Source organism: Vombatus ursinus, unplaced genomic scaffold (genome assembly GCF_900497805.2).
Source record: "Vombatus ursinus unplaced genomic scaffold, bare-nosed wombat genome assembly UNPS02000582.1, whole genome shotgun sequence".
NCBI classification, from domain to species: Eukaryota; Metazoa; Chordata; class Mammalia; order Diprotodontia; family Vombatidae; genus Vombatus; species Vombatus ursinus.
The window spans coordinates 37,981,531-38,002,781 of NW_020940360.1; the positions used below are offsets into that span (position 1 = coordinate 37,981,531).

At 38.8% G+C, this 21,251-nt stretch overlaps 1 protein-coding gene across 3 annotated transcripts in view; it reads right to left on the reverse strand.

Moving 5' to 3' along the window:
- METTL24 (methyltransferase like 24) overlaps nucleotides 1-21,251 on the reverse strand; it is a 228,566-nt gene that overhangs the window by 46,617 nt on the left and 160,698 nt on the right. For 2 of the 3 annotated variants that reach the window (XM_027855688.1, XM_027855692.1), the window contains one exon: nucleotides 6,383-6,873. In XM_027855688.1, the coding sequence (XP_027711489.1) occupies nucleotides 6,559-6,873 (315 nt within the window). In that variant the 3' untranslated portion in view covers nucleotides 6,383-6,558. Of the gene's footprint in view, nucleotides 1-6,382; nucleotides 6,874-21,251 lie in introns of those variants that run through there. The other variant, XM_027855690.1, reaches the window with a different exon arrangement.

Here is a 21,251-nt window from a genome sequence, read left to right on the forward strand (position 1 = left end):
TCTCTTATGATTTTCTCTTTCCTGTTGACCTCTTCATGTTCCACTCGAGTCTTGTATTTGAAAATCAAATTTTCTATGCAACTCTGGTCTTTTCATCAAGAATGCTTGAAAGTCCTGTATATCACTGAATGACCATTTTTCCCCCTGCAGGATTATACTCAGTTTTGCTGGGTAGGTGATTCTTGGTTGTAATCCTATCTTCTTTGCCCTCTGGAATATTATATTCCATGCCCTGTTGTCCCTTCATGTAGAAGTAGCTAAATCTTGTGTTATCCTGATTGTGTTTCCACAATACTTGAATTGTTTCTTTCTGGCTGCTTGTAATATTTTCTCCGTGACCTGGGAATTCTGGAATTTGGCTACAATATCCTAGGAGTTTTCCTTTGGGGATCTTTTTCAGGAGGAGATCGGTGGATTCTTTCAATTTCTATTTTGCCCTCTGGTTCTAAAATATCAGGACAGTTTTCCTTGATGATTTCTTGAAAGATGATGTCTAGGCTCTTTTTTTGATCATGGCTTTCATATAGTCCAATAATTTTTAAATTCTCTCTCCTGGATCTATTTTCCAGGTCAGTTGTTTTTCCAATGAGCTATTTCACATTGTTTCCTAATTTTTCATTCTTTTGGATTTGTTTTACAGTGTCTTGATTTCTCATAAAGTCACTAGCTTCCAATTGCTCTATTCTAATTTTTAAGGAAGTATTTTCTTCAGTAATCTTTTGGACTTCCTTTTCCATTTGGCCAATTTTGCTTTTTAGGGCATTCTTCTCCTCATTGGCTTTTTGGACCTCTTTTGCCATTTGGGTTAGGCTATTTTTTAAGGTGTTATTTTCTTCAGTATTTTTTTGGGTCTCCTTTTAGTCTCCTGTTGACTTGTTTTTCATGATTTTCTTGCATCACTCTCAGTTTTTCCTCTACTTCTCTTACTTGCTTCTCAAAATCCCTTTTGAGCTCTTCCAAGGCCTGGGACTGATTCATATTTTTCTTGGAGGCTTTGGATGTAGGAGCTTTGGCTTTGTTGTCTTTTTCTGATTGTATGTTTCGATCTTCTTTGTCACCAAAGTAAGATAATATAGTCTGACTCTTTTTGCGCTGCTTACTCATGATCCCGGCCAATTACTTGAGTTTTAAACTCTTTGTTAAGGTGAAAGTCTGCTTCCAATGTGAAGAGTGTATTGTCCCAAGCTTCGGGGGTTTGTACAGCTGTTTTCAGAGGTACTTCTAGGAGCCTGTAAATTTTCAGTTCTTCCAAGGTGCTATGATAAGGGGCGAGGTGTTTTCTCTCCACCACCACAACAAGCTCCACCGCACCAACATTCCTCCTCACCCCAGGACTGCCCCTCAGAACTGTGACCCAGATCCAAGCACAGGCAAACAAGAGATTCCTGCCTCAGCACTGGTAAAGAGATCCCTGCAATCTCCATGTGATCAGCCACTGGATTTCCCCTCAGTCTGTGGGCCAGAAGCTCAGGAAACAGCCGCGGCCCCAGAAGCCCTGCTCGAGACTTGCGGCTGAGACCTAGCTCCTCTCTCACTGCAGACACAGACTTTTCCCACTGACCTTCTAAGTTGTCTTTGGCATTCAGGGGTTGAGAAGTCTGGAAACCACCACACCTGCCCACGATTCAGTCCTCTGAGGCCTGCTCCAGGGTCACTGCAGCCTGCGCACCCACGCCGACCTGCACTCCTCTCCCCACCTGGCGCAATATACCTTTCTGATGAACCGTCCAGGCTGTCTTTGGCTGGAAATTTGTTTCACTCTGTCTTTTTGTGGGTTCTGCTCCTTTAGAATTTGTTTAGAGCCATTTTTTTAGGTATTTGGAGGGCTTTGGGAGAGAGCTCAAGACAGTCACTGCTTTCCCTCCACCATCTTGGCTCCGCCTCTCCTACCTGTTCTTTACAGCATAACTACAATGCTTCCTCCACAAAGCCTTCCTATGCATGAAACTTTCCATTTACATCTTACACATTTTATACTTTATATGCTATTATGATGTCATCTTGTATATGACAGTTACCAGCATTTGTATCTTATTCCCCTAAACTGTCAGCTCCTTAAGGGCAGGGAAGATGTTTTATCCAAACCAGAGGTTCCCAAACTTACTTGGCCTACCACCCCCTTTTCAAAAAAAAATTACTCAGTAACCCCCTAGAAATCTACTTTCTTTAACCTTTTAATGTTTTTTTTAATTTGCATCATTTCAAAAAATATATAAAATATTTTTAAATGACGCATCTTAAATTTAATAATTTATTGTAATTTGTGGGGTTTTTCCTACATTGAAATTTTGATGACACAATATTGCACCATGTAACCATATTGTATCATATTGTAAACAAGTCATTACATGCACATATTCCTGCCGATGCATGCTGGACTTCCTGACAATGTATGACACACTGACCTGCCAATACCTGTTTATTAAGACCTGTCAGTAGACTTGATTACTGATCGGTTATAACGTGCATTTTGTGTGTTTATTTGGAAAATAATGTAATCACTATGACTTTAACTCTGTTTCACAACAGATGAAATATGTACAAATGGTTTTTCAAAATTTTCTTCTCTTCTTTCCTTATGCTTCCACTGACCCCTTATTTTTATTCAATGCCATCCAACTGCACACAAGGCTACTATCCCCCCTAGGTCCTTGCAGCACCCCACTCTGGGGGTGGTATTGCCCACTTTGGGAACCTATGACTAAACTTTACTTTTCACCCAGAGCTTGGCATGGTGCTATAATCTGATCTTTTGTGAATTTCTGTACTTTTTGATGGTTTAGTCCCTAATGTTATCCTGAAAATATAGTCCTGAAAAAGTCTTTACCATAAGATCACAGGATTTAGAGCCAGAAGAGACCCTAAAGTACATAGGCACACAGTAGGTGCTTAATAAATGTTTATTGTATTGCATGGTATTTGTTGTAACAGTAACAGAAATTACACAAATATAAAATCATCAGTCGAGGTACTGGAGGACACTCTTACAAATAACTTGCAGGGGTGTGCTGATATATTTAACAACCAGCTGTCAGGAGCAGGGAGGGTTGAGGGTGCTGTATACACAATGCTTTTAGGTTTAACCTGCATTATTAAAATTTTCTCCCTTACTTTTCTTAAGTCTAAACAATTAACCAAACAATAAATCAAGATCCCATTATAGCTTAGGATCACAGAATTTTGAGCCTTCACGTGACCGTGAAGATCATAGGCACATAGTAGGTATTTAATACATATCTATTGTATTGTGCTCTATATGCTATAACAGCAATATTCTGAAGTCTCCCATAGGTTCTAATCATTCAGAATGAACGATGTAGCTTTAAGAAGGGAACTGGCTTAAAGTTTAACCTTAACTTAATAGACCCTCTTTTCATAGAAAGTTCATATTAACAGGGTAAGCTACTTTTGAGAAGAAACTGTTTCCCAAGATGCCTGAGCATTTTTAGAAACATCAATTTACATGAAAGCAATTGATATGCTAATGGAAATCATTCTGATTTATTCATTAAAGCAGGTTGCTGAGGTCCCAAAGCTACTTAGGGTTCTCTTCCTACCTTTTTTCACTATACTTTCTGTCTCTTTCACTGTGGCTGCCATCATCTTTCCCATACCCAACCCTTGAACATAGGTTCTGCCCTCTCTGAATGGCAGATATATATATATATATATGTATATATAATTTGAAAGTCATAAAATGTAACTTATTTTTTAAATGCTTTTTTCACCATAATTTTCTTGTTCAGTCTTTTTCAGTCATATCTGATTCTTTGTGATCCCATTTGGGATTTTTTGGGGGTTTTTTTTGGCAAAGATAATGGAGTGTTTTGCCATTTCCTTCTCCAGCTCATTTTACAGATGAGGAAACTGAGGCAACCAGGCTTAAGTGACTTGCCCAGGGTCACATAGATAATGTGTCTGAGACCAGGTTTGAATTCAGGAAAATGAATCTTCCTGATTCCAGGTCTGGCACTGTATCCACTGTACCATTTAGCTATAGTATTTAATACAAATAAACAAAAAAAGTAGAAATTCACAAAAGATGATCATTTACTAAAAAAAAAAAATCAGTTTGTGGGATCCTCATCATGAACAGAAAAGGTACTTTTCAAGGGCATTTTTAAAAGGTTATAATATGGAGCATGGGGCACGTATTCATACACATACATGTGTACGTACACACACATACACATACACACACCTTAACGAGTTTACTTAAAATAGGTTATTTGAAAATTAGCAAGGCAAGCAAATTAAAAATCTTGTAAACAAAGATCGGAAAATAGATTTGGAGAGGAAGGGACTTCCTATGGTCAGTCAACTACCATTTATTAAATGCCAACTCTATGCCAGGCACTGAAGGCCATCAAGATCAACTCCTTCATTTTACCAATCAGGAAACTGAGGCCCAGAGAGGTTAAATCACTTCCCCAAGATCACAAAGGTAATAAGCATCAGAGGTAGGAATTGAACCCAGGGCCTTTTCCTTTAGGGCCACTACCCTTTCTACTGTACCATAAAAGCCTGCCTTGACATCTAATGGAACTGATTTCTCTGAAAAAGAAACCTCAGTGTTAATGTTAATAAAATCTGTGCCAACACCCCACAAAGGAGGGCAGGGTATGTCACTGAAAATAGGACCTCATTAAAATGATGTTGATGATAACAAAGATAAAGGAAAAAACACCAAGTAGAGTTTTAGGAAACATGTTTTAAAGTTAGCAGCTCTCTGAACAGGAAACTCCCACTTGATTTTAAGGGAAGAGGCAGTAATTATTTTTTACATATTCTTATTTTATATCTACTTAATCTATTTATATTTTCTCTCCTGAGAGAATATAAACTCCTTGAGGTCAGGGACTGTTTTATTTTCCTTTCTGTATAGTGCCTAGCACAGTTCCTAACACAAAATAAGCACTTAGGAAAAACTTGTTGATTGACTGACTGACAACTGAATTAGGCTTTGTGTTTGGTTTTATGGGAGTGGAATGACAGGCAGTTGGGGATACTTGATATAGCACTGGAATTGGTCAAGAATACCTGGCTTTGAATTTTACCACAGATGCTTGTTACTGTGTGATCCACAGTAAGTCACTTAACTTCTCTGAGACTGTCCTTAGCAGTAAAATGGGGAATAACCATATCTACCTTATAGGGTTGCTGTAAGACTCAGATGAAATTATTTATTTCAAGTACTTTGGGCAATGCCCATATTAGAGCTGTGTTAATGTCAGTGATTAGGAAGAGGAGGAGAAGGGTATGAGAAGGAATCTGCATCAGAGTTGACTATTCCAAGCATGTTACTATCGCCATCTTAAGGCACACAATAAAATGCTTGTGCAATGCCTGAGGATCATTTAGTTCCCAGGTTATTTCCTGAAGTATTCCAGGAGTGGAAGTGAAGGAATGAAGATAAAAACCACAATACGAGCCATAGTAGAGGTTGAGAAGAGACTGACATAATCCATAATATCATGAAGATTATGGACAGGGGGAATGTAGAGAGAGGCAAAATTCAAACCCAGAAAAGGAATTTCAACTTCACAAACTTGTGAAGGTGTAGGCTGAAAATAGAGTAACATTCAAAAGAATTTAGGTCCATTGGAGTGATAGATCTGGATAATGAGTTACTCAGGGAAAATAGCATATTAGTGTTGGGAGAGGGTACATCCCAAATCTCTGAAGTCAACCCAGGCCCCCTGCAATATATCCCATGGGACCTCTCATTCAAACACAAAAGGCTTGTCAACCATGGTTCCAACTTGGTATGGCTATTCTCATGATGATAATAATAGTGTTAGTGACTAGATCTATGATTTCATTGAAATAGGGAACTCCTAAATGAGAAAATTCCCTCTACAAATACAGGTCATCACTTTCTCTGCAATTTATATTCTCAGTGAGTTTCCTAGGCACTAAGAGGTTAAATAAATTGCCTTGGGTAACAATGGAGAGTATGGGACAGAAGCAGGATTTGAACCAGGTCTTCCTGTCTCCAGTACCAACTCTCTAACCATTATTACATACTGCTTCCTGGTAATTATAATATGACGTTTATATGGCACTTTAAGATAGTCAAAGTGCTTTACAATTGAATCCCATGAGGTAGGTATTCTTAGTCCCATTACAGAGATTAAAAAAAAAAACTGAGTCTCAGAGACAGTGACTTAACCTAAGGTCACAGGTCAAAGGCATGATTTAAATTCACATCTTCCTGACTCTAACTCCAGCTTTTTATCCACTACACCAGAGGTGTCAAACTCAAATACAAATGAAGGCCATTCATCCATATATAAGGATCCTTTCATATTGACTTAGTTTTTAAAATGTCATATTATCTGTGTTTTACTTTATTTTTTATTTATCTTGTAAAAATATTTCTCACATTTTAATCTAGTTCAGGTTGCGCTAGTGAGTGTTGTGGGCTGTATTTGACACCTCTGCTCTACACCATGTGTCTGCCTCTCCTAGGTCCTAGACATTTCAGTAATTATCTAAATGTCTGCTTCAAATCTTACCATAAACAATTCATTTATGCTCATGAACCCTCTTCACATCTCACTTCCATCTCATGTTCACCCAGCTGAGAATATAGCAGCTACTTGCATTGAAAAGTTCTCTCTTTAGGAATAGCTGTGGTTTGGATAAGTCTTTGTAAGTGTGAAAGAGCCTGAAATCCTTCAGTTCTAACTCTTTGAGGAGACTGTACCAGAAGCGTACTACAGAGCTGTCATCGCCACCAATTTCAAACCCTGGCCAGTGGAGGTGGATCTCAAACACTAGCTGTCCAATCTGTTCAAGGACACCTTCTAGGATCAGATTTTCCAAAATTTTCCATTCAGCACTTTCCAGGTCAGCCTTGAGGACATCAATCTGTAACAAAGGAAAAAGAGAGGATAAAGAGAAATGTGACCCCATTAGCAGACTCTATAACGACTATTAAAAATAATACCCCTTTGGTGCCAGAGGTTTAACTTCTATTTAGTGTGTGCAGACAGCACACTTTTTTTTATAAATAGTATTTTATTTTTTTCCAATTACATGTAATGATAGTTTGCAATATTCATTTTTAATAAGATTTTGAGTTCCAAATTTTTCTCCCTCCCTCTCTCTTCCCCCTCCCCAAGATGGCAAGCAGTTTGATATAGGCTATATATGTACAATCATGTTAAACATATTTCCACATTAATCACATTGTGAAAGAAGAAACAGAAAAAAGGGAAAAACCACAAGAAAGAAAACAAAAAAAAATGAAAATAGTATGCTTTTATCTGCATTCAGGTATCATAGTTCTTTCTCTGGATGTGAACAGCTTTTTCCATCACGAGTCTTTTGGAATTGTCCTTGATCATTATATTGCTGAGAAGAGCTAAGTCTATAATAGCTGATCCTCACACAATGTTGCTGATACTGTGTACAATGTTCTCCTGGTTCTGCTCACTTCACTCAGCATCAATTCATACAAGTCTTTCCAGGTTTTTCTGAAATCCTCCTGCTCATCATTTCTTATAGCACAATAGTATCCATTACATTCATATGCCACAAGGCTACCCCTAGAAGCTTCAAGGAAAAAGCAGCAGCCACCCTCTGGAGCTGTGACCTGATAGTATTTGGAGGGATTGGTATAGTAGGCCCAGAGCCTACACTAATTTTACATATCTCCTACATTAGAATATAAGTTTCTTGAGTGAAGATAGTCAATTCTCAACATTCACATGTTCAGCTTTTGTGACATCAAGCTTCGAGTGATTTTATTACTAAACTCATTTTCACTTTCTCATTGCCAACCAGGAACATTCACAGTCATGCACAGTATAGGAAAACAAAGAGAGGCGGGTCTCACCCAAGTTTGTGAAGTGGCTAGTATCCTACTAGGTGCTACATTGGTCTTGTTCACACTAATGTAGTGGAGTAGAGAGCTCTCCTGGGCATTTGTTGCATATTTTCATTGTTTACCTTCAAAGCTCAAGTTTTGTGTTGAAATTATGCCCCTGAAGCACAATCCAAGTCCTTTAGTTTCTAAGGCCTAGCTGCAAAGTCAGTGATGCAGTTTCGTGAGAAAATAAAGGTGTTAGGTAAACTTCCTGCCTGAATGCGTGTAGGGAGTGTGGTGTTAACAAATCCACAATTCATTGTACAGTACAACGCCATCACACTTCCATCTGATGCAGTGGAAGATAAGATTCAGGTTTTAAAAACTGTTTTCATTTTAAGAATTTTATTGGATGTACAGTATTTTATAGTACACAGGCAGTTAGGTAACACAGTAGATAGAGTGCTGGGCCTGAAGTTAGGAAGCCTCATCGTCTTCCTGAGTTCACATCTGACCTCAGACACTAGCTGTGTGACCCTGGGCAAGTCACTTAGACTTAACCCTGTTGGCCTCAGTTTCCTCATCTGTAAAATGAGCTGGAGAAGGAAATGGCAAACCACTCCAGTATTTTTGCCAAGAAAACCCCAAATGGGGTCACAAAGAGTCAGTCATAACTGAACAACATAATTTATAGCACTATAAATTTAATGTGTTATGAAAAGTCAGTATTGTCTGAAAGCAATGTTTTTTTTTATTGAGACGTTAGCACAAAAGGTCACAGAATGCTAGGGAATTACTAGTAAGAAACAATGTTTGGCATGTTACCAATTTTATGTTGTGTACTACATTTTATGGGTTATTTCATGGTTACTCTTAGGAAAAGTGCATATTATCAGAATTATTGTTTTGTTACAAAGAACTGTATGCAGAAAAGTGTATTTTCAGCAATTTCTAGAGAAAGATTACAGTTTTTTGTGGGTGAAGGAATCTAACCCCTATTTCCCATAGGCTCAATGTATCAACATTTGCATTTTTTACTTTTGCGCCATTTTCTAGGAACATTACCCTCTTGAAAGTTGAGGATTGGCTACAATTTAATTTTATATCCTTAACACCTAGTTCAATGCCTGGCACATAGTAGGTACAGAATAAATACATGTTGATCATTAGTCAGCAGGATACCTTAAACTAGATAAATATTCCTGCTCCCTCTCATAACTTAGCTAACTTTAAACTCTGTACCTCAGTTTCTCTACCTTTCCAGATATTCCCTCTCACCTTTGGCATGTTAATGCTACTTAGAGGAATTAATGGACCAGGAACAGACTTGGAGGAAAAAATGTTCATAATTAGAGAGTGATCTAAACAGGTAAACTGATTAAAGTTATCACCAAACATATTTTAACTTCTTTTAGTTTCCAAGGGGTAGATTTGTCTGGTATTTTGGAGCACTCAAATTATTTCTGATCATATTATTTGTGACAGTGATAGAGAATAGACAAGTAATAACAACATCTATTTTACAAGTATTATCTGATTTTATTTTCATGACAACCTTGGGAGGTAGCTGCTATTTTCACCTCCATTTTATAGATGAGAAAACTAAGGAAGAAAGAGGCTAGCTAAATTACTTGCCCAGAGTCAGGATCAGTAAGTATTTGAGACCAGATTTAAACCCAGATCTTCCTGACTCCAGGCCCAGCATTCTATCCACTGTACCACCTCGATGTAAAAATATCTTGATACACAAGTTGCTTGCCTTCTCAATGAGGGTGGGTGGGGAGGGAGAAAGAGAGAAAGTCTGGAACCCAAAGTTTTAAAAACAAATATTAAAAATTGTTTTCACAAGCAACTGAGAAAGAAGATATACAGGCAATGGGGTATAGAAATCTATCCTGCCCTATAGGAAAATAGAAAGGGAAGGGGATAAGAGAAGTGGGGGTGGTGATAGAAAGGAAGGCAGATTAGGGGAAGGGGTATTCAGAATGCATGCTATCTTGGGGTGGGGGGAGAGGCAAAATGGGGAGAAAATTTGGAACTCAAAATCTTGTGGAAGTGAATGTTGAAAACTAAAAATAAATAAATTAATTTTAAAAAATATCTTAATACAAATATAAAATGAGAAAAGGATGAACATCATACCTCCCCAATGAGAATTAGGTAGTTAACTTTATACTTGAAAAAGAAAAGAGATACCTTTCAAAGAAGTGAATAAGGAAGCAGACAGTGAAAGCCTTCCACTGAAAAGCACTGCGCTTGTCTCAGAGGGAGATGAAAAGACAGACAAACTAAGGTGCCTGCTCTCAAGGAGATTATTTTCTGGTGGAAGAAGGTACCATAACAACCAAATATAACACAGAATATAAGGTGATGTCGTAAAAATTGCAAGACCGCAAGGGGTAAAGAAATGAGAACAGTGAGTAATCTTATTGCTGCGGAGACTAAAACTGGGAGTATTCAAATGGAAATTATGAGAAAACTGAGGGGTAGAGAGAGAGGAGGGGGCAGGGCAAAGCGCAACAGAAGCAAACCCAACAGACTGGTAAGAAGAGAAACAGATGTTTAGGAGGCTCCTCTTTCAAATTATGCAGATTCTGCTACCTCTGTTTAATGCTGTCATCATTACTATGCCCTTCCTCTCCTGAGAGGTAATATTTGGAGCAATGAGAAGAAAAAAGCTCCCAGCAAAGCCTCATAATCTTAGGCAAAGTCTGGGGTACATCAACATAGTAAACCCACTGGCTTTGTGCTACTATAAATCAAGTGAGGAACATTTCCATCTTCTACTGAAAGCCTGTTCTGGTACCTCATTGTGGCGTGGGATTTTGAGCTCTCAAAGGTCAGGGTAATGAAGCACAAGCTTTGGGGGTTCATACCAAGCTGAAAAGGCTTCCAGGCTTTAACCTTGCTAAGCGCACAGAGGCTCATGACCAAGAATGACTTTTTCTTGGCCACAGAAAACCACAAAAAAAATCTCTATTAACGTATGTAGCGTTGCAACATGCACTGGGAGAAGAACCTTTCACGACAACGAAATCACAGGTTTGAGAAAGTAACCTTCAAAAAACCATCTAGTGGGGAAGGGGAAGGGAACAAATATTAAGTGCCTAGTATGTGCAAGGCACTGTGCTAAGCACTCCACAGATCTTTTATTTGATTGGCCCAACTGTGTGAGATAGGTGCTAGTATTATCCCCATTTTACAGTTGAGGAAACTAAGTTAAACAGAACATAAGTGACTTGCTTGAGTCACACAGCTAGTATGTGTCAGAGGCCAGATTTGAATTCAGGACTTTGTGATTCTAGGCTCAGTGTTCTATCTACCATGTCACCTAGCTGCCTCTAAGTAAACAGGCATTTATTAAGCACTTCCTATGTTCCAGGAACCGTGCTATGTGTGGAAGATAGAAAGAAAGGCAAAGGCACTAGTGTAAATAACTGAGTATATAAAGATATACACAAAGTAGATAGAAGGCACTGAGAGGAAGCAGTACTAGCAGATTGAGGGGTAGGGGGAAGACCTGGAGTGGGTAAGGTTTGAGCTGAGTCTTGAAGGAAGTCAGGGAAGTGAAGGAACTGAGCATGGGGGAAAGCTAGTGCAGACAAAAGATGAAATGTCATACATGAGGAACTGAAAACACTCTGGAGAGTGCCCAGAAGAAAGTAAGATTTAAGAAGTTTAAGAAGACTGGAAAGATAGAACAGACTATTCATGGAGTAACAACAGTAGCTGTTGTAGGAGAGATCTCTGCTTAGTGGCCTAACAAAGGGAAACTTTTTCTACTTTAGAGGAACATTGGGGTTTAAAAATTATCAGAAAAAAAATCACAAAAAGCAGGAGAGCTTGAAAGTTAGATTTTGAACATACTGTACATTTAAGAAGAAAATCAGTCTGTACAAAATTGAATCCACAGTTTTGTAGACAGACAATTCTCAATTTATATAAGTGGATTTCTCCTCCCCCCCCCCCCCACTTAAAGGAATTTTTACCTAATTAGAATTTGCCACACAGGGCTGGGGGCTAGTAGAGAGAGGGCTCAGGCTCACAGTTCAAGGACACATTGGGGATGAGGACAAACAATCAAGAGCATGAGGAGGAACACAGAGATACACACATAGGGGCTGGACATGGACACAGACAGGAGAGGACAACTGACCCAAGGAGTCAGGATAGACACACTTACCAGGAGGGAAGACAGATACACCAGGGCTTGACTAGAGGAGGGGAGAGGAGGGAGTGGAAATGAGGCAGAGGTCCCCTCTCTCCACCCTAGAGATCTCAAGCTAAGCACCCAATCCAGCATTCCTTTCTTTGCTTTCACTTGCAGGATTTTTAAGTTTTATTTTTTGGTGGGGAGGTAGGACTCCAGGAAACGCTGAGGAGGTTCAGGAGCAGTGAGAGAGAGCACAGTAATGTACAATAAAGTTAACTTAGATGATTTTTTGGAATACAGATTTCTTTCAGAACTCTTGTAAAGTTGAGTTTGCAATGCTTAATTTACATAAAGTGAGAACCATCTCTACAATCCTTTTCTATTATACTATGGATATGGAAATGTCCATTCAATTTGATGTTAGCTCAGAATTTTTAAAAAGACAGGGGGAAAAAAGGAGAAAAATACAAGAGAAACCAAATTATCAGAAGCTAAACGTCCCTAAACCATCTGGCTGTTACTTTGGGAGTTTCAAAGGAAAAGAGAAAGAAGAGAGGAGAAAAAAGCTTCCTTTCTCCACTGGAGGATTGAGCAAAGTAGACTTCCTTGTGAATGTGCATATGGTAATAATTATCGATTCCTTTTGCCAGCTCAGTGGCACTGGCATTTTTATGGATTGTTTAATCTATTATTAACTCATACAGAATACTTCTAGGTCTAGGTTAATTAGGTTGCCCAGAGAATCACTTTAGCTAAAACTTCACAAGAATTTTTTCTTCTGTTTGAAAAAGAGTTCGGAATCAGTGAAATCTGTTGTATTGCCCACATGATAATCCAGAACAGTGTTTCCCCCAACTCCCCAACCTGGCAAAAAATCCCACAATTGCCTACCTCCTACGGCTCAGTTCTCATCGGCCTTATGGCCATGCCTGGGCTTTTAGCATTTCCTAGGGAAGAAGAAACAGAAGAGGAGAAAGAGGAAGAGGAAGAAAAGGGGGCAAAAGGAAAGGGAAGCTGTGGGAAGTGCAAGATCCAAGGGGAAAAGGGAGGAACCATTATGAAGATGTTAAGTTTTAAGAATTTAAGTATGACTTAAGTATGTTTTAAAAATAACCTTTAGTGTAAAAATGTTGATGCATGGGGATGAAAGGCTTGTCCACAGATTGTTATTGTTCTGGATTTAAGTGAAGCAGAGCAGTGAAGAGTCATCAGCCCCACTCTCTCCTCCAGAGTCATTGGAGTCCAGTGGCAAAACGTAGGTCAGGACAATTTTAAACTAATGTCTTTCCCTGGTCCCAGTTGGTCTGAGGCAATACCCATTCAACAGTTAAAGTCAAGGAAAGAATTGAGGTAAAAGAAAGCCTACTTTGCCTTCACAAAATAATCAGTCAGGGAGGAGAAGACCCTCAGAGGTTTCTGTCCATGACAATGGTTGGGAAACGCTGATCTAGAAACTCTAAAGTTAACAACCACTCCTGTATCTAGGTATAAAGCAAAGTATAAACTGTTTTTGCATATATTCATGTTGAATGTGATTGATTAATTAGAAAATTGAAAGGTTAATCTAAAGTTAAGCTAAAAAATGTAAGGTCAAATTCTAGGTTATTTTGTTTGCATAATTTATGGGAATTCTTGTCTTTTTTGCTTTCAAAATTTATTTTAGGATATTTATAATAAAATGTAAAAAAGTGTGACTTATTAGCAAATAGAAAATAATTATCATCAGACTGAGTTGCATCAAAACATATGCTTTCTAAGGGAATCAGATTTTATTTTTCTAAATGTTAATCAAATATAAACAATGATGATCAGCATGTTTTTTAGACATAAAAAATTGTGGAGGTGGGGAAAAGAATCATGCAATGGGAAATGGCAGGTGATGTGATGACAAATATCAATATAAAATAATTTTTTAAAATGCAAACTGTCCCTTCTCATCCCACCTGTCACAAAAGCTCTATTTAAATTGAGCTAGATTAATTCATCCAGCCAACTTCAAGATTGTACCATATTGAGCTGTTGCTTTCTGGTTTGGGAGTAGTGGTAGCAAAATGGTGTGAATAAAACATGAAATTTTCTCTTTCTGTCTGTATTTTCTATTAGCTGGAGGCTCAAGCCTCAGAAATTCATATTACCATAACCATTTTACTGCCAAGATTCTCATTATTACCACTTGATACATCCAACATTATTATATTATTATGAACATTAAACACCTCTGAATAACAACTCTTCACATGTCTGAAAAGGCCTTAGTGTGCAACTTATCAGCACTCAGAACCCTGAAACCTGGGCACCAGAGACTCTGACCCCCATGAAGTCTGTTTGCATTTTTCAAATCTTGAAAAATGCTGAGCCCTTTCCCAAGTGAGAGTTTGGTTATTTTAACCTTCACCTCCAATTCAACAGAAAAGCAATTTCTCACTGGGATATAGTTCAGAGGGTAAATCAGATTATTAGATGAGTTCAATTTCAGATAATGCCTATTGACCTCTGGAGAAAATGAAGAGATTTTCTTTGTTGCAAGGAAATTTAAAAACAAGGCTGTAACCTAAGGCATAAGTGGAGTATATAGTAGTCTCTATAGCAGGACTTGAGTGATTCTAAAAAGATACCCCAGCCGATCTCTGCCACCATTATCAATATTCTGTCCCACTGGCAGCTGGAAGACTTCATAAAGAGATGCTTTTTCAGTATTTTGAGTGTGTTAACGAGCATATTCCTTGGGGTAAACTTATCCAATGATCACATTTAGATAAATGTTTCTCCAACAAATTGCTGAGAGAACAAGAGAGCAGGAGAGAGGTCATCTTGACCCTCAAGATGGATGTTGAACATGGATGGATGGATGATGGACATTTTTTGTGTTCCAAGTGTAGATTCCTATTCAGTCAATGAGTGTTTTTTAAGTGCTTGCTAAATGCTGGACTCTATGCTGAGCACTAGGGATGCAGATTAAAAACAGAAACAGTCCCTGTTCTCAAGAAGCTTCCATACCAACAGAGAGATAGGAGGGGAGGGAGAGAACACATATATAAATAGGTACATACAAGACAGATACAGACAGCTATTCTCAAAGAGGACCATGACATCAGGGAGGTGATGCCATGACATGCAAGTAAATTTAATTTAAGCGAGGGAGGGCTGTGCAAAGTCAACAGTCTCACTTTCTCCTCCCGGAGCCATCTGGTTCCAGTAGCAAGATATAGATCAGGACAACTGGAGATGGCCCTGGATGCAATGGAGAACCTTGGCCTTTTTAAGCTAAATTCTTTAATAGGTCTCAGTTTGACTGAGGCAATGCCCATTCCACAGTTGGAGCAACCAGGAAAGCTTCCTGCAGGAGGAGGTATTTCAGGTGACTCTTAAAGGAAGCCAGGAATTCTACAAGGTGGAGTTGAAGAAGAAGAACATTCCAAGCATGGGGAATGATAATTCCAAAGTTAACAGAGACAAAAGACAGAGCCTCCATTGTGAGGAAGAGCAATACCTAGATCAGCATGGCTGAACTGGGGAGTGTTTAGAGGGAAGTAATGCATAAGACTGAAAAAACAGAAGAGGGTCAACCAAAGAGTTTTAAATGCCAAATTGAGGATTTTATATTTGATCCTAGCAGAAATATGGAGCCCCTGGAGTTCTTTGTGTAAGGGAGTGACGTGGTCAGACTTACGTTTTAGGAAAATAATTTTGACAGTTGTGTGAATGGTGAATTGGCATGAGAAGAAACTTGAGGCTGGAAAACCAATTAGGCGGCTGTTATAATAGTCTAGGCAAGAGTGATGAGGGCCTGAACTACAGTGATGACTGGGTCAGTGGAAAGGAGATGGATGTAGAAATGTCCTGAGAATGGTGATGCTTGCTATACAGATCAATAACATGTGGAGCCTAACATAATTTGGGTAGATATTTTACCACTCCCTGCTATAATAATGACCCCTTCATCCTGTGTGTAAGATTCTGACAGTTCCAATTCTCCTAGAACAATCTGAGGCCTGGGAAAGACCTTAATTTAGAAAGGCCAAAGTCATCCACTCCATCGTAGGCCATCACCAGTCATCTTGACTTTTGTCTTGTCACTGGATTCCAATGACCCTGGAAGACAGAGTGAGGCTGATGACTTTGTGCAACTCTGCCTCACTTACATCCAAATCATGCACAAGTCAAGGCATCACCCCATGAAATCATTGGTCCTCTTGAAGAACAAAGGACCAACCACAACAACAGCAATCCCAGAAGAATCTTAAATCCAGAAGCAAGATAAAATGTCTCCAAGCCTTTTGGAAATAAATAACCAGCAGAATTCCCAGTTAGAAAGGTTGCATATTGAGGTCAAAAGAACACTGAGTCTAGTTTCAGAGAATCTGATTAGGTCCTGGCTATGCCATTAGTAAAGTTACCTAGTTAGGGAGTTCTTAATCTTTTTTTTATTTTTTAATATCATGTACTCCTTTGGCAGTTTGGTTAGACAGTTAGGTGGTGCAGTGGATAGAATGCTGGACCTGGAGTCAGGAAAACCCGAGTTCAAATCCAGCCTCAGACATTTACTAGCTGTGTAAGTCACTTAACCCTGTTTGCCTCAGTTTCTTCATTGGTAAAATGAGCTAGAGAAGGAAACGGCAAACCACTCCAGTTATCTTAGCGAAGAAAACCCCAAATGGGGTGATGAAGTATCAGATACAACTGAACAACATCAATATGAACCCCTTATCAGAATAACAGTTTCAAATGCACAAGACAGAATACATATAATTACAGAGGAAATCAATTATATTGAAATATAGTTACCAAAATATATATACATTTTTTAAGTTCACAGACTCCAGGTTAATAATCCCTGGAATGACCTTTAGGTTTCCTTACACCTCTAGCCCTTTTTCAGACAGTTTGGACCAAACTGCAAAGGTAGGTAAAATTTGGATTAGGTGCCCTCTACCTATCTTTCTGCTCTTTCTGCTATATCCTGACACTTCCTCTCTCTCTCTTTTTTAAATTTTCTTTTTAATTTATGAAATAATACAAGCATTTCCATAACATAGTAGAAAAATAATTTTTAAAAATATGATTGCACATGAAATTGCAAATCTATTATGAACCACGGTCTAGGCACCCACAGAACCTTATGGCATCATAAACACCCATCATCCTGCAACTCTTCTTTGAGGCCTGCTCTTCAGGGAAGCTTACCATATATGAAAGTTAACTCCCCCTCCTCCTCTGCCCCCATCTAATCTTCAATTTTTGGCAGTATATATCCCAGCTAGGAGGAAAACAGTCTGATTACATGAATCTCCACTAAATTATGATTAAATGAAATTCTCTTATTCATGCTGGAATATCTGCATTAAAGATATTCAAATCAAGTCAAAAGGGCATTTGAGGTGGAGTCAGGAAAACTAGGCTGAAATCCCACTTCTGCTATTTACCAACTTGTGGCCTTGGGCAAATCACTTAACTACTTACTCTGAGACTCAATTTCCCCATCTGTATAGTAATCAATCTCCATCAATGAAGAGAGTATATAAATAGTTTTTGAGGCTTGGGTTGCAAATGGGTCTAAATGCCCCTGTTTTAACCTATCTATCTGTATAGTGGGAGTACTGGACTCCTCTAAGGACTCTTTCAGCTCTAAATCTCATGATTTAGGGTTCCCCTTTTAATTCCCCTCCCCCAAAATAACAAACCCACAAGCAAGACCACAAATCAGCTTGGCAAAGTCAAGTGAAGAATTTCACCCAGTAAGGAAGGTAAGATATACTGGAATAGGCAGGCTTTTCCAACAGTCCTGAAAATACACTGTGCAAAACCACACAGACATGCAGATGACTGTCTACTTCCAGCAACAGCTCTGTTCAAAACAGAGCTAACTTCATTTTACATGCAGTACTTGGTTAGCTGGTTTCCCCTGGCAACTGTTATTTCTGCCCTTAGATACAATCCGGGAAGCAAACAGAGCAGCTTCTGAAAGCAGATTAGAGCTGGGAGGAGACCTATCAAAAGGCAGCTGTAGAAAGGAGGTGTAATATTCACATCTCTAGCCTAGACAAGTCTTCCTACTTTGTGTAGGAAGTCTGTGAGGTTTTTATAATTAAAATAGGTTAAAACAGGGGAATTTAGACCCATTTGCAACCCAAGCCTCAACAACTATTTATATACTCTCTTCATTGATGGAGATTGATTACTCAGTACTTATGAGGGGCACCCTTGGTGGGAGCTTGGCAGAAAGAGGACCACCTATCTTCTCTTTTGAAGATGGAAGCCACAAAACCAAGATCTCTCTTTTCCTAACCCCCCCTACAACTGCAACCCTCATGCAGGCATGGAGCATTGAATCAACAGTCTCCGCCAATGAGGGGGGTCTTATATAAATGAGCTTTTGAGTCACAGGTTACATATTGGTTCCATGATAATGCTTTAGGCAGTTGCTACTGGATGAATGGTGGTTCCTGTTTAGTGTAGCTTTTCTTTTTTCTTTCTTTTTTTTTTTTTTTTTTGCTTAGGTAATCAGGGTTAAGTGACTTGCCCAGAGTCACACAGCTAGTAAGTGTCAAGTGTCTGAGGTCAAATTTGAACTCAGGTCCTCCTGACTCCCAGGCCAAAGCTATATCCACTGTGCCACCTAGCTGCCCCCTGTTTAGTGTAGCTTAAGCCAAGTAAAGAGGCAGACCATATGGTATAAGCAACAGAAAGCTGGCCTGAGACTAAGGAAAGGTTCCATTCCTACTTCTGACCCTAGGCAAATCTGTCACCATAGGTAAATGACTTAATCTCTTAGTGGCCCATGGCATTCTCTAAAAATATAAATTGTAAAACAGATGCTGATTTGCCTTGGTAGAGTCCATTCCTAAATGGGAACTCTGCAGAGATCTGGTCCAAACCCCTCCCTGGTCCAGAATACGAATGGATATGCTTTCCTCAGATGCAGATAACTGAGACATAAACTGTACCACACCATCCACTCCTCTGTCCTTTTCTACAAAAATGAAAATATCTTAAGAAAATTACATTACTGATATGAACTGATCCAACCATTCTGGAGAACAATATGGAACTATGCCCAAAGGGCTATAAAACTGTGCATGCCCTTTGTTCTAGCAATACAGCTGCTAGGTCTGTAGCCCAAAGAGATTTAGAAAGGGGGGGGGGCTGAGGCAAAGGACCTACTTGTACAAAAATATTTATAGCAGCTCTTTTTATGGGGGCTAACAATTGGAAATCAAGAGAGTGCCCATCAATTGGGGAATGGCTGAACAAGTTGTGGCATGTGATTGTAATGGAATATTGCTGTGCTATAGGACATGACAAGCAGGATAATTTCAGAAAAACCTGGAAAGGCTTATACGAATTGATACAAAGCAAAATAAGCAGAACCAGGACAACATTGTACACAGTAACGACAATATTGTACAATGAGGAATTGTGAATGACTTAACTATTCTCAGCAATGATGATCTAAGACGATCACACGATGAAAAGGACTCATAATGATAAATGTTATCCACCTCAAGAGAAAAAACTGATGCTCTCTGAATATAGACTGAAGCATACTATTCCTTCTTTCCTTCCTTCCTTCCTTCTTTTCTTTCCCAGTCTTCTTGCACAAAATGACTAATATGGAAATGTTTTACATGATTGCACATGTATAACCTATGTCAGATTGCTTATCATCTCAGGGAGAAGGGAGATAAAAGGAGGCAGAGATAGAATTTAGAACTTAAAACTTAAAAAAAAAAGTTAAAATTGTTTTATATGTAATTGGGGGGAATAAAATACTATTAAAAAATAACACTACTCAGAGATTAATCTTTATTTTCCACTTATAACATTAAAGCAAGAGTTAAAAGAATTGCAAACTCTTAGGAAAAGATTTAGTAACTTTTGCCATTATCATAACTTAACTTTTAAGAGTTTTGTTAACTCTTATAAGTTGCACCTAATGAAGAGTTATTGTGTTTCTTTCATCTCTGGGACTTTTCATAGGTGCCCAGTCCATCCTCCAGGCTGTTCCTGACTGTTCTTCAGAGCATTTTCTTAACGATTTCTGACTTCTCTGGGACCACTAAGTGTTCTCAATTTCCCTCTACCCCAACCAACTCTTAGTCCCTCCTGGGTGCTATTTCTCTGTTACATGACAATGATCTGCCTTCTCAAAGTGGAGGTCAGGGAACATCCCTGAATTCATAACTCACTCCTAACTCATACATTTAGAGCATTTCCCTAATGGCATACCTTAAAAACTGGCTTCTTATTAAAATAGAACCCATTTTAAACAAGGTAATATTGATTCCATGATAAAATATGCAACCCATCTCCTGACAAAGAGGTAATGGACTCAGGGAACAGACAGCCATATTTTTTAGATGTGGCCAGTATGGAAATTAGGTTTATTTGGAATACATGTACACACACAAACATATATGTATATATGCACATGTATACATATACACATATATATGAATGTATGTATATTTAAGACTGGCTCTCTCTATCCTGCTCAGTCTGGAAGTACAGGGGCTACTCATGAGGCTGATCGCACTATTAATTGGCACTCTGACCTGTTCTGTTTCCAACCTGGGCCAATTTGGCCATCCTTAGGCATCCTTGTGCCCCCACACCATTCTCAAGGTTTCACCACACTGCAGCTCAGAACTCTCAAGCTCACAAGATCCACCAGATTCAGCCTCCCTGATAGCAGGGATAAATGAGGTGCCATTGGACTCAAGAACTATGGATATTTATTAGAAGGTTTTTGTTTTTCTATTTTCAGTGGGAGTTGGGGAGGGAGGAAGAAAGGAAGAGAGGAAAAATAGATTTTTGATCATTAAAAAATAAGGAAAAATAAAATATACAAGATAGCATCAGTTTCTTTACAAAAACATATGATGTCTATTGTAGAATATGTAGAATAAATAGAGCGGTCTCCAACAACACAGTAGGCAAATGCCACTTAATGAGGCAGCGGACACCCCTATAAACCTGAATAGACCCTAAGGTATCACTGTATTACAACACAATAATTAATGTTCATAATGCTGACGCTTGTTGTATTTGTCCTTTGTTCTGGAAGAGGACCAATGACATCACGGGATGATGTCTTGATTTGTGTGTGAATTGGATTTAAGCGAGACAGAGTTGCACAAAATCATCAGCCTCTCTCCTCCATAGTTGTCTCAATCCAGTAGCAAGACAAAAGTCAAGTCAACCCTGGCAATGGCCCAGGATGCAATAGATGACCTTAGTGTCTTTAATATCTGACCAAGCTCAAAGCCCTCCACGGTGTCTTCTTCA